Here is an 11,180-nt window from a genome sequence, read left to right on the forward strand (position 1 = left end):
CGACTCTCGCCTTTCCCCCCCGTGAGGGCCCCAGCTATGTCTGCCGTGTGCGCCACCAGAGCCTGGGCACCCGCGCCCTTCTCATCCCGTGGGGTAGGTGCCACCCATGGGTGATGGGATGCAGGCTGCAGATAGCAGCCACTGGCCCTGTGATAGGCAGCTCCTGACTGGTGTTGCCATCCTCACACAGACGCCCTCTTCTCTCCCTGTCTCAGAAAACCGCAGCAGAGCTCCAACTGCCAGCATCACCATTGCAGTGCTGCTTCTTGTGGCCATAGCCTCTGCCGGGGGATTTTGGTGGTGGAAGCGCAGGTGAGCTCTCCCTCCCATCACCTGCTGTAAGATTTACGGGCATGTAGGTTGGTCCAGGGGTTGCAGCAGCAGCTCCGTAGGGGTGAACTCCCTGGCTGTCAGCATGGTTCATGGTGTCCCTCCTTTGCAGGAAAGGTAACGAGGCTACATGGGAGACCCAGGAATTCATCATTTGAGACCTGGTTGTCCACCCAGCAAAAACCGCTTGCTCTCCCTTCTTACTTCGTGTCCCATCCCTGACCCATCAGGACCGACACGGTTTTGTTCTGGAAAACCACCGCATTAAACAGCTACAAACTTCCCCTAATGCACATAGCTCTCGTGTCTCTCACCCTTCTTCCCCCTCAGGAGCTTTTCCGAGGAAACCCCTCAGTGCACTACAGAGACTCCATATTGCAGCCAGGAAGACTCTTCCTTTCCCTGGACTGTGGTTGGTCTCCACCCGGCATGTCAGGAGAAGCCAGTCCTCTGACAGCCCCTCCCACATCTCTCCATGGCCAGTGCGTGTTCCTGACAGGGCAGTCACAACCTGAGACCAGACCACTGTGGGGCTGCTGAGTGAGATGTGGGATGGAGCAGGCCACGAACCAGGGAGAGATGGAGAGAAGTAAGCTGTTTCACTGAGGAGAGAAGGGGAAGGGAGGACAAGTGACACCCCTGACATAGGAAGGCATTTTGAGCACATCGAGCTGCTCCAGGGCTGATCTCATCCTCTGTCCAGAATGGTTTTAGATCAGGGTCTCCTCCACTCCTGACTCCTGCCCCCATGCCTGCCTCCTGTCTCTGTAAAAGCTGGAAGGATGGGGGATTGTCACCCTTCCACTATGCCTGAGAGCCATGAAAGAGAGACACTGAGGCTCTGGGAGGCTCTGAGCAACACACCTCACAGCAGGACATGGAATGTGGATTGTCATCAGCTCATTACGTATTGTCCGTTGCTCCTTCCTCCTCATCCTGCTCCAGTGTGGAGTCCCACTCATAGGAGACAATCTTCCACAAATTTCTTCAGCATGGGTCCTTTCCATGGGCTGCAGTTCTTCACAAACTGCTGCAGCATGGGTCTTTTCTATGGGGTCAGTCCTTCAGAAACAGGCTGCTCCAGCATGGATTCTCCTCAAGGCCACAAGTCCTGCCAGGAACCTGCTCCAGCACAGCGTCACAGTCTCTCTCAGGCACACCCCCCTGCTAGGGCATTGGGCTCCTCCAAAGGCTGCAGGTGGATGTCGGTAGGTGTGGACCTTCATGGGCTGCTGCAGGACAGCTGCTTCACCATGCTCTTCACCACAGGCTGCAACGAGCACCATCTCTGCTCAGTTGCCTGGAGCCAACAGAGTCCCTGCCTTAACGCGCCCGAGCGAGCTGCCAACGATGACCCGTGCGACACCTGACGTCACCTGGTGCCCAGCAGATCCCCGGCGCCACCGCCCCGCCCGCTTCGCGCTTCCATTGGCCATATCACGGCCCGTTCGCCAATGGCATTCGTGCTCCTCCTGCATCACCGGTCGCCGGGCGGGCCTGGGGCAAGCACGGCGGAGTGGTGGCGCTGACCCGGACCCCCCATCCCTGCCCTCAGCCCCATCCAAACCCCGGCCTGCGCTTCCAAGCATTCACTATGACTTCCCCCCGATTCCTCAGGCCGCCAGATCCAGGCCTCAGCCTCCCCCAGTACTGAAGAGCCGGGGATGACCCCAAGGTGTTTCCCGCCTCAGCTCTAGATTTCAAGATAAAGGCAAAAAACCAGGAGGATGTTTGCAATTGTCAGGCCTGCTTGAAAACTCAAAGCCGTGCTGCGCCACCTGTCTGGGGGAGCCAGAGAGACACGGTGAAATAATCCAACCATTTGGTCCAGAATGATCAGAGCTCTGTGGACCTCACTGTCATCCCTTTGTTTCCCTCTCTCTTTCTGTATGCACATACCTATGTGTATGTACACAAACTGTGCGTATAAAAATAATGAAAAATTAAGCTTTCAAATTTCATACTAAAGCAATAAAGACTCCATTTGGGTAGGTTATCCTGCAATTCCCACTTCTTCTGTGAAACATCTCTCATACCCATTGCCAGTGGGTATGCCAGGCAAGAAATCTGAGACACCAAGGTACAGTCATCTTTGGGGACTGACACCAGCAAAACTGCTTCTAATAAACTCAAGGGTAAAGCCTTTATTGTAAAATAAATTAATTGATGGATATTATAAACGGAAAAGATTAAAACTTACCTGATCTGTGAACCTTTTGTCCCTCATTCAAACATGGTCTCTGAACGCATTCAAAACCTTCTCACCAGTACCTGTTTATTCACAGCTGGCTGCAAACCAGGCACAAACGCCTCAGGGGCCGGAGGGCACCTTTGAATGGATATTTGGACTCTGATCTAGCCGTACCCTATAGCCCTACTAATGACCTTGAGAAAGAACAAGGCCTATACACTAATAATCAGGGTTTCTTAGGCCTTTGGTTTCTCCCAGCTGGTCACTAATCCCCAGAAAATGCTTTCCCGCCTAAGTTGTTAATGCCTGATTAACCCCACATATCTCTGCCATAGATACAAGTTTTCTATTCCCCCTTAAAGGCACTGAAGACCCCAATACTTTCCAATCAAGGCACATACTTTCCAAGAGGCACAGCAGCCTATCAGTTACAATCCAGTTACTGGGAAATAAGATCCATGTGGAGTACACCTATGTCAGATGACACTTTGTACATCTGCAGAAAATGCATTAGCCATTAAAAACCTGCTGATCCCAGGACTGTATATACATTCCAGATCCCTCTCTCAGTGTTCCAATGGAAGTTACAATGCAGATGAAGACTGTCAGATTTGGTAACCTTTCTTGAAAAATATGTTTTCTCAGGACTTCCTTCAGCTCAACCAAGCTGAGCAGCAAAGAGCAACCATGAATAAGTGGTAAATAAATTACTTTCTTTTCACTCGTAGTGGGCGACTCAAGTCTTACCTCCTGCATCCATGATAACTGTTAAAAATTACCAAATCCTTCTGGCTATGGCACACAGCACAGGTTTCACAGCATCTTTTTTCAGCCCTGTGGAGAGAGGGGGTATTTTGAGCCCCATTTTAGAGAGAAGGAGCTAAAGCAAAGGGAGAGGAGTTAATCCTCCCTCATTTTGCATGCTCATGTCAAATAAACTGATCTGGTTTTCCAGAGCACATGAAAGGATGTAGGTGACCCTCCCACTACTCCTCATATGGGGGAGATACCACATGCATTTCTGCCAGCAAGGTGTTAAGCTTTTCACCTGATGCCAGTTCCTCCAGACCTGCTTGTTAAGCTTTTCTGTCTTAGGCAATTTCTCCATCACCTTCTTCAGCAATGCCTACCGTATTCCTGGTCTGGAAAAACGAATTACCACCTTCCCTTCCATGCTTTCCACAGTAGCTCAGCAGAGCGGGAAGTGCATTTGCATCCACAATTTACGACAGAGAAACCTAAACTGTTCTTTCCAAGCTACTTCCTGTTTGGAGAAAACATATTTAGATAAGGAGGGAGAGCTATCTCTCTGTCATTTATTTCCTACAAATTATCTGAACTTAGTTAATTCTGGCCTGACTTCTGGAAGCTCATCCATCCTTGGCTAATTACACATCTCTTTATTGCCTTCTCTGGTTTGTAGAGAATAATCAGTAGCATGCTTATTTTAGCTTATCTGGCTGCTGGAATCACTCAGTCCCGTACACCACATCATCTTCCACCAGCTCAGACCCATGTCCATGGTCCATACCATACAGCTCACTTGGAATGTCTCCCTGACTATAGCCTCTTTTAGCTTCACTTTTGCTACCCGCTCACAACTGTCTGTACTAGGACTGCAGCTCCTGTGAATCCGTGCTTGTGCAAATGGGTTGTGCCTGATGTTTTAAAGATTTGTTTCCCCAGACCTAAAGGCAGCATCGTGTGGAACGGCAGAGAGATAAAGGGCAGCAGTTCTGCTGTGGAAGCCTGGGACCAAGGGCTCTTGCCAGTAGAGGCGACAGTTTGCCACCTGGGGAAGTTGCTTTTCCTTTGCCTGTCTTTCTCATGCTGCTGGAAAGAGAAATGGCTTCTGTGAAGGGAAGAGGAGCATTTTAACTGGCAGTGAGCAAAATTGAAGGCAGTAACAGCTCTAGCAACCGTAATTCTGAGGGCAACACAGATGGACTTAAATACCAGAGTAAAGCTGAAATCTGAAAATCTCTCTCTCTCTCTTTCCTCTCTCCTTTCTCCCTCTCCCACCAGCCAGAGCGATCTGAGCATTTGTGCTAATTCATCAGCTGATTCAGATCTTTGCTTGGAAATTTTGTTGCAGATGACAGAGGTCACCTTAAGTCAACAGTCATAGTCCCTATGATAATAGCCTGAGGATGGAGATACCAGCTTCCTTTAGGTACTGGGATCTGGTTTCCTTCATACTGGCGTTTTGTTTTTTTTTTTTTGGCAGGGTGGATTTTTGTTTCGGGTTTTTTTTGTGTTTTGGGGGTCTTTTTAAATTTCTTTTGACAATCTGCGTATAGAGACTTCAACCAAAGAGAAATACATAGTATACTGAGCAATAGTATGCTAAATTTTAATCCAAAAGAGCATTCAAGTCATTACTGCAATCTTCATTAAGTATGTTGGTGCTGACAGACTATTTCTCTGGAATTGACTGTGGTTGTTGTGTAAAAGAGAAGGAAAAAGCTTTTATTCTCCTAAAACCCCCTTTGGATATTTCCAAGGTGATTCCTTTTTTTTTCTCCAGAATGAGTTTTAATACTTTGAAAAAGAATGGTTTTTTTTTCTCTGGCATAGGCTACCTGTACTGAACAGTCTAGAGGATTTTAAGTTCATTTTCACCTAGCCGTGAATTTTCTCTGATCTACTTGTTCATCTAAACTGTGTATTAGCTTCAGTGGAACTGTAACCAGGTTCATAAATGATCTGGTCAAAGTTTAAAACCTATTCAAACCTACAAGAGCTACCCGAACCCCACCTTAGAATGAAAGATCTGAATTCCAAGGCACCACCCCCTTGGCAAGCTACACTAACAAACTGAACTCTCGAAATTTGGATACCTAGGTCGAAATTGGAGAGGTTTTTTCTCCTGGATGAGCTGATCCCCACCATACTGATGCAGAAAAACAGGGTGCCTCCATTTTTAGGACTTTTTTATACAATGGTGAGAAAGCAACGACATTCTGTGGCCCAGCCCTGATGCAAACAGCCTGGAGCTGGCCTGGATGCTGAGTGGGAGCATTATCTGGTCCCTGCATGGGGAGGGACAGGATTGCCTCTTGCAAGGCTGTCACATGGACTGAGAATCCACCAAAACTGAAAGGCTGAGTTGGGGCTGTTCAGCCTGGAGAAGAGAGGGCTCCAGGGAGACCTTAGAGCCCCCTCCCCAGTTCCCCAAGAGGGTTCCAAAAGAGCTGGAGACAAACTTTGGACAAAGGCCTGGAGTGACAGGACAAGGGAGAATGGCTTCACACTGACAGAGACCAGGGTTAGATGCGGTATTGGGAAAGAACTGCTCCCGATGAGGGTGGTGAGGCCCTGCCACAGGTTGCCCAGAGAAGCTGTGGTGGGCCCCTCCCCGGAAGCATTCAAGGCCAGACTGGATTGGGTTTGGAGCAACCTGGTCTAGTGGAAGGTGTCCCTGCCCATGGAGTTGGAGGAGTTGGAACGAGATGATCTTTAATGTCCCTTCCAATCCAAACTGTTCTGTGATTCCATGAATCCCTCTTGGTGTCCCCACTGGCTGCCTTCCCCTGCCCTGGTGCGCTTGGCTCCATGGAAGTTCACTTATGCTTCCCACTGTGGGATGGTTTGTCTTGGAATTCTGTTACAAGACCTGCACAGAGATATGGGCAGCGCTGTGCGAGCAGTTAGGGCAGGAAAAGACAACAGGCAGCAGAAACTAAACAGAAGACAATATTTTTTTCATCTCTTCCTGGTAGTCATCACCTGAAAGCCAAAGAAAACAGGTTTACCCCGCCTTTGCCTGTTGCTGCCATCCTCTCCCCAGTTATTTCTTTACTTCTGCCCTGTTTTTCCCTTGTCTTTCAGAAGCTCAAGAACTGTATGAACATTGGTTTATTACTAACCAACTAATAACACTCTTGGTTATTACAGCCACCTCTGGCAGTTACATGGCTGCTTCTTCTGTGGCATCGATGTTGTCTTGGGGCGACTTTATGATGTGTATCCCCTATCGCTGCTTTATGCCCAGAAATTAATTTTGTGCCTTTATGTGCCTTTAAACTGAGCCTGAGAGGGGGGAGAGGAAAAAACAGAATGAACTTTTCAAAACAGTTGTTCAAGGACACAGATGCACACTCCTCTGCGTTCTCCTGCTGCAGCAGCCAAGAGCAGAGGAAGCACCCTTCTTGCTTTTCAGCCAGCTTTTGGCTCCTTTTCTCCAGAGGGAGACGGAGAGTTGAACTTTGTTTTCCTGGGACGTTGTTTTTTTCCCTTCTTCTCTTCTGGACTGTTTCAACATCAGAACACGTTGGGAGAATTTTCCACTGAGGCCCAGGAGGTGGGCGCACATCAACCAAGCTCCGAGGAGGAGGAAAGAGACCACACCTACAGAAGGACTCTGAAATCTTCCCAGGTTTCTCTTCACAGCGAGAGGTTTTATTATTTAGCATTATTATCCTTTTCTAGTGTGTTTGTTAAATAAATAGTTTTTTATCTCTTTCACTTTCCTCTGAGGAAATTTTTTTTTTCCCCCAAACCTCGTGGGGGACGGGATGGTTGTAGCCTGCCTTCTATCAGAGGATATTTTCCTCTGAATTTGTCCAAACCGGCACAGATGTCCTGCGCTCTCTTGCCTGTTTGGTACTCCTATGCTGAAATGACTTTTCCTTTTTGACAATTTTTCCAGAAAAGCTTTGGCTTTTTGAGTAATTGCTCTTCTCTTTTTCTCCTGCTTAATAACCTCCACGCCCTTTCTTCCCTCTGCTCTTGTCTCAGGTCTGATCATGCTCACCTTCATTTGGAAACACCCCAAGGCTAGGGAGTAAGTGTAATTATGAAAGGCATGATCCCATTACTCTGAAGAAATCACAGCTAATAATGTTCTTAAGAAGTTATGAAAGTGTGTATTGACTCAGTGATGCTGTAGGGTGAGGGAAGACTTACTATGTGACATTTTTGCCTTTAAAGTATCACTTTCAAATGAATCTTATTTTTGTCCAAAACTGGGTAAATCCCTTATAATCTCATGTTGTCTTTATTCTAAAATAAAACCAAAAATCTCTGCTTGTGGCAAGCTGCCAGATCAGATTCTTTAATACAGAAGAACATTGTAAACTGTGCTTGAAGAAATTAAAATATAAGTGTTATACTTGGGAAACAATGACTGTATCAAGAGCCATCCTGGCATATAACTGGCACCATAATCGATCTAAGGCAGCCTTCCTGTTACTGTCAGTATTTCCTTAGTTATTGGCAAATGCCGCTATCTGAGAGAGGAGCATTAAGCAGTATGTCAAAATGTAAGCAAAACCCTCTGAATGCTGCTGGTGTGCTGGGGAAAAGGTTTGTCCTCATCAAACTTAGGGAGGGTTCATTTCAGTTACTTTGCTGTGATGTATCTTGCACCCACAAACTTCTGTCCTTGGATTTTTTTAATGACTAAATATTTGAGGGAATCACTCAACACTTCAATATACGATTAAACCTGTTTATACCAGTGCAAGACCTACTGGCTTTCGACAAAGTAGGTGTGGAGTCTTCTCTGCTACGATGCATCTTTTGGTCAGGTCCTCACTCCTCCACACCGCTCTGCTGAGCCCCATCTCTTCACCTGCGTTCCCTCCGTGATGACAGATCTTCCTAGGCAGCTGCACCTTCTGTCTCTGAGCATCTAACTCCAGGGTGTGTCCTCTCTGATGTTTGCTTTCCCACCTTCCAGCACTTTGGATTGCCCACCAAGCTTCAGTGAGACTTGCCCTAGCAGATGGGCTGGCTGGGCTTGGGGAGACAAGACCTGCTGTCACACAATGCTAACTCCAAACAGACAGGCTAGCAAATACAAAGGACTGGATGAAGGGGGTTTAGCTGAAATAACAGTTAAACAAAGGACCTCTTGCACTAGCAACAAGAATGTTAACAGCCTTCTTTGTCTCAGTCTTTAAAATCAAGACCAGTAGTCCTCAGGATAACCAGCCTTCAAAGCTAGAACTCAGGGATGGGGAGCTGAGTGAAGCCCCTGTAACGCAGGAGGAGATGGTTAGTGATCTGCTCTGCCAGTTAGACACTCACAAGCCTATGGGCCCTGATTGGATCCATCCCAGAGTAATGAGGGAACTGGTGAAAGAACTTGCCAAACCACTCTCAATTATCTGCCAGCAGTCCTTGTTAACTGAAGAAGTTCCAGCTGACTGAAAATTAGCAAATGTAACACCCATCTGCAAGAAGGGTTGGAAGGGATCAAGGAAGGATCCAAGGAACTCCAGGCTTGTCAGCCTTTACCTTGGTTCCAGGAAAGTTTATGGAGCTGATCATCCTGAGTGCCATTACACGGTACATGCAGGACAAGGGGATCAGCCAACATGGATTTGTGAAAGCAAGGTCCTGCTTGACCAACATGATCTTCTTCTATGGCAAAGTAACCCACTTAGTAGAGAGGGAAAGGCTATGGATGTGTCCATCTAGACTTCAGGAAAGCATTTGACACTGTCTCCCATAGCATCCTCCTAGAAAAACTGGCTGCTTGCAGCTTGGATGGGTGGACTCTTCAACAGGTAAAAAACTGGCTGGATAGCCAGACCCAAAGAGTTGTGGTGAATGGAGCTAAACCCAGTTGGGGCCGGACACTAGTGGTGTTCCCCAGGGCTCGATTTTGGGGCTGGTCCTGTTTAACAACTTTATTGATGATCTGGATGTGGGGATTGAGTGCAGCCCCAGTAACTTTGCAGATGACACTAAGTTGGGTAGGAGTGTTGATCCGCTCGAGGGTAGTGTTTCTTCTTGTGGAAGAAACGCTACTCAAATTTATTTTAGCATTCAAGATGGTTCCTGTATAATTCTACCACTTTGTTCTCAGTGGATAGCTTTAAAATCTCAACAGGAAAAACAAGAGCAACAATCTCCAGCTGTTGCGCAAGTCTGTATCACCAAGATACACTTGGCCATGACACCTTGAATCAGTGGGGTGGCAGCCAAGCCTTTGCATTCATGGAGTTTGGGGACAGTGGCCTGGGGAAATGGGCAGTGGTCTCTGGCTGTGCTCAGGAGCAGGTGATGGGCACTGGCCAGGCTGCACTCCTCCACTCATTACAAGCTTTTATTACCCTGCATCATTACCTTGAAGGATGATGGGAACCTTAACTTTGACAAGTGACTCTGATTTTCTGAAACTGGGCAGAAATGATTTTGAATTAGCTATTGCAGTATTTATAAATTCTGCCTTTGCATCTTGGGCAGTTTATAAAATAAAAAAGTGTGAAACCTAGCAACAAGCTATAGTTCTAGAAATGACCTAGAAAACAAATTACACAGTGAAGACCCTTGTGCTATGACGAGTTGATCAGCTCATCTCTATTAACCCCCCCAAACTGGTCAGATGTCACAATTCACTTGTAATCCCAGAAATATTCAGGATGTGAACTGACGCTCTGTGTCCTGAGAGCAAGTCATTACATGCAGGTTTCAGTTTAGGAGAGGGAGGAGTACTGAAGGGTAGCAAATGTGCTTGAGCCCAGAGTTGCAGAGAAAACCTGGAATGAAGGCTCAGAAAGTATGAGGTAAAAGAAAAAAAAGCCAGTATTTATTATTAAAAATATCTTAATGAAGAATCAATTGTAAATGGGTGGGACTAGCAATGCTACCTACTTGGGCAGACAAAAGAAAAACCTGAAAGGCCATGAAGAAATCCTAATAGTGAAAAACAGAGTGTGGAGGAGAGGCAACACTGTTATTTTCCTCACTTAGCTTTATAAAAGAATCAGAGTATTTAAACCCCCTAAAAACATTCTGTGACAGTCGTGATGGTACAGAGGCACACGAGAGTGAAAATGCCTTTTCCTGAGAATTCTGAAAATAAAAAACTAAAGGAATTTCACATGCACACTATAGGCTGAGGACATTGATTTACTACTTCTAAGGTCCAGGTGACTGTTTGAGTGTCACATCAGTGCTCACGGGACAAATGCATACCTGCACTTGATGCACAGGGAGCTCCAGGCAGTGCCAGGGCCCTGAAGAAAACTTGACGGAAGCAGCCTCGTGACTAACAGGCAGCATTCAGCCATTACACAGCTTATTAAAGGGATAAGTGCACAGGTAGAAGTTCAAAGTAGCTTGAAAAAACCCTGCAGCTGTGAGCAAATATGTTGCTTTATGTTTGAGACCTTGTGGAGTGCTCAAACATGTAATTGTTTTTATTATGCTTGCTATTTGCTCACCAGTTCATTACCAATTGTTTTTGACGCTGGAAGAACGTCCAAGCTGTACTTGCCGTATGAAGGGAGGGTGAAGCTGCAGGGATCCCCTGACCACGGAAGTGAAGCATCTCCCCACCCCACAGGGGCACACACATTCCACCTTTATGGAGCTGTTTAGGAATTGCAATGGCCCAACTAGTAGAGGTTTGCCTCTGCTCAGTCTTCATAACGCTTTAGAAATCAGTTCTACCCGTGGTGCCCCAAAGAGTGTCCCAATCCCTGTACCTTTGCCACCAACTGTGCCCAATGGGTGTAACTTGAAGCAAAGGCTGATGGGATTTTCCTCACAGGCCGGCAAATCCTTTCCAGGCAGCACAGTACAGCTGCCCAAGTGTAACTGTCCTACGGCTGGTCACGGCGGTGGGTCCGTCCTATCGGTCCTTTCATCGGGTAGCTCAGACACCTTGTCCCGTAGCCGTGGTTATCCTCAGGATGTCGCGGGA

General features: G+C 47.1%; 1 protein-coding gene across 1 annotated transcript in view; it reads left to right on the forward strand.

Annotated features, from left to right (window-relative positions):
* LOC103617687 (T-cell surface glycoprotein CD1b-3) overlaps positions 1 to 627 on the forward strand; it is a 9,542-nt gene extending 8,915 nt beyond the window's left edge. Inside the window, exons 5-6 of the mRNA XM_017737328.1 lie at positions 216 to 312; positions 443 to 627. Of these exons, the coding sequence (XP_017592817.1) occupies positions 216 to 312; positions 443 to 488 (143 nt within the window). The 3' untranslated portion in view covers positions 489 to 627. The remainder of the gene's footprint in view (positions 1 to 215; positions 313 to 442) is intronic.
* Positions 628 to 11,180: the final 10,553 nt, after the last annotated feature.

Source organism: Corvus brachyrhynchos, unplaced genomic scaffold (assembly GCF_000691975.1).
Source record: "Corvus brachyrhynchos isolate BGI_N302 unplaced genomic scaffold, ASM69197v1 scaffold266, whole genome shotgun sequence".
Lineage (NCBI taxonomy): Eukaryota > Metazoa > Chordata > Aves > Passeriformes > Corvidae > Corvus > Corvus brachyrhynchos.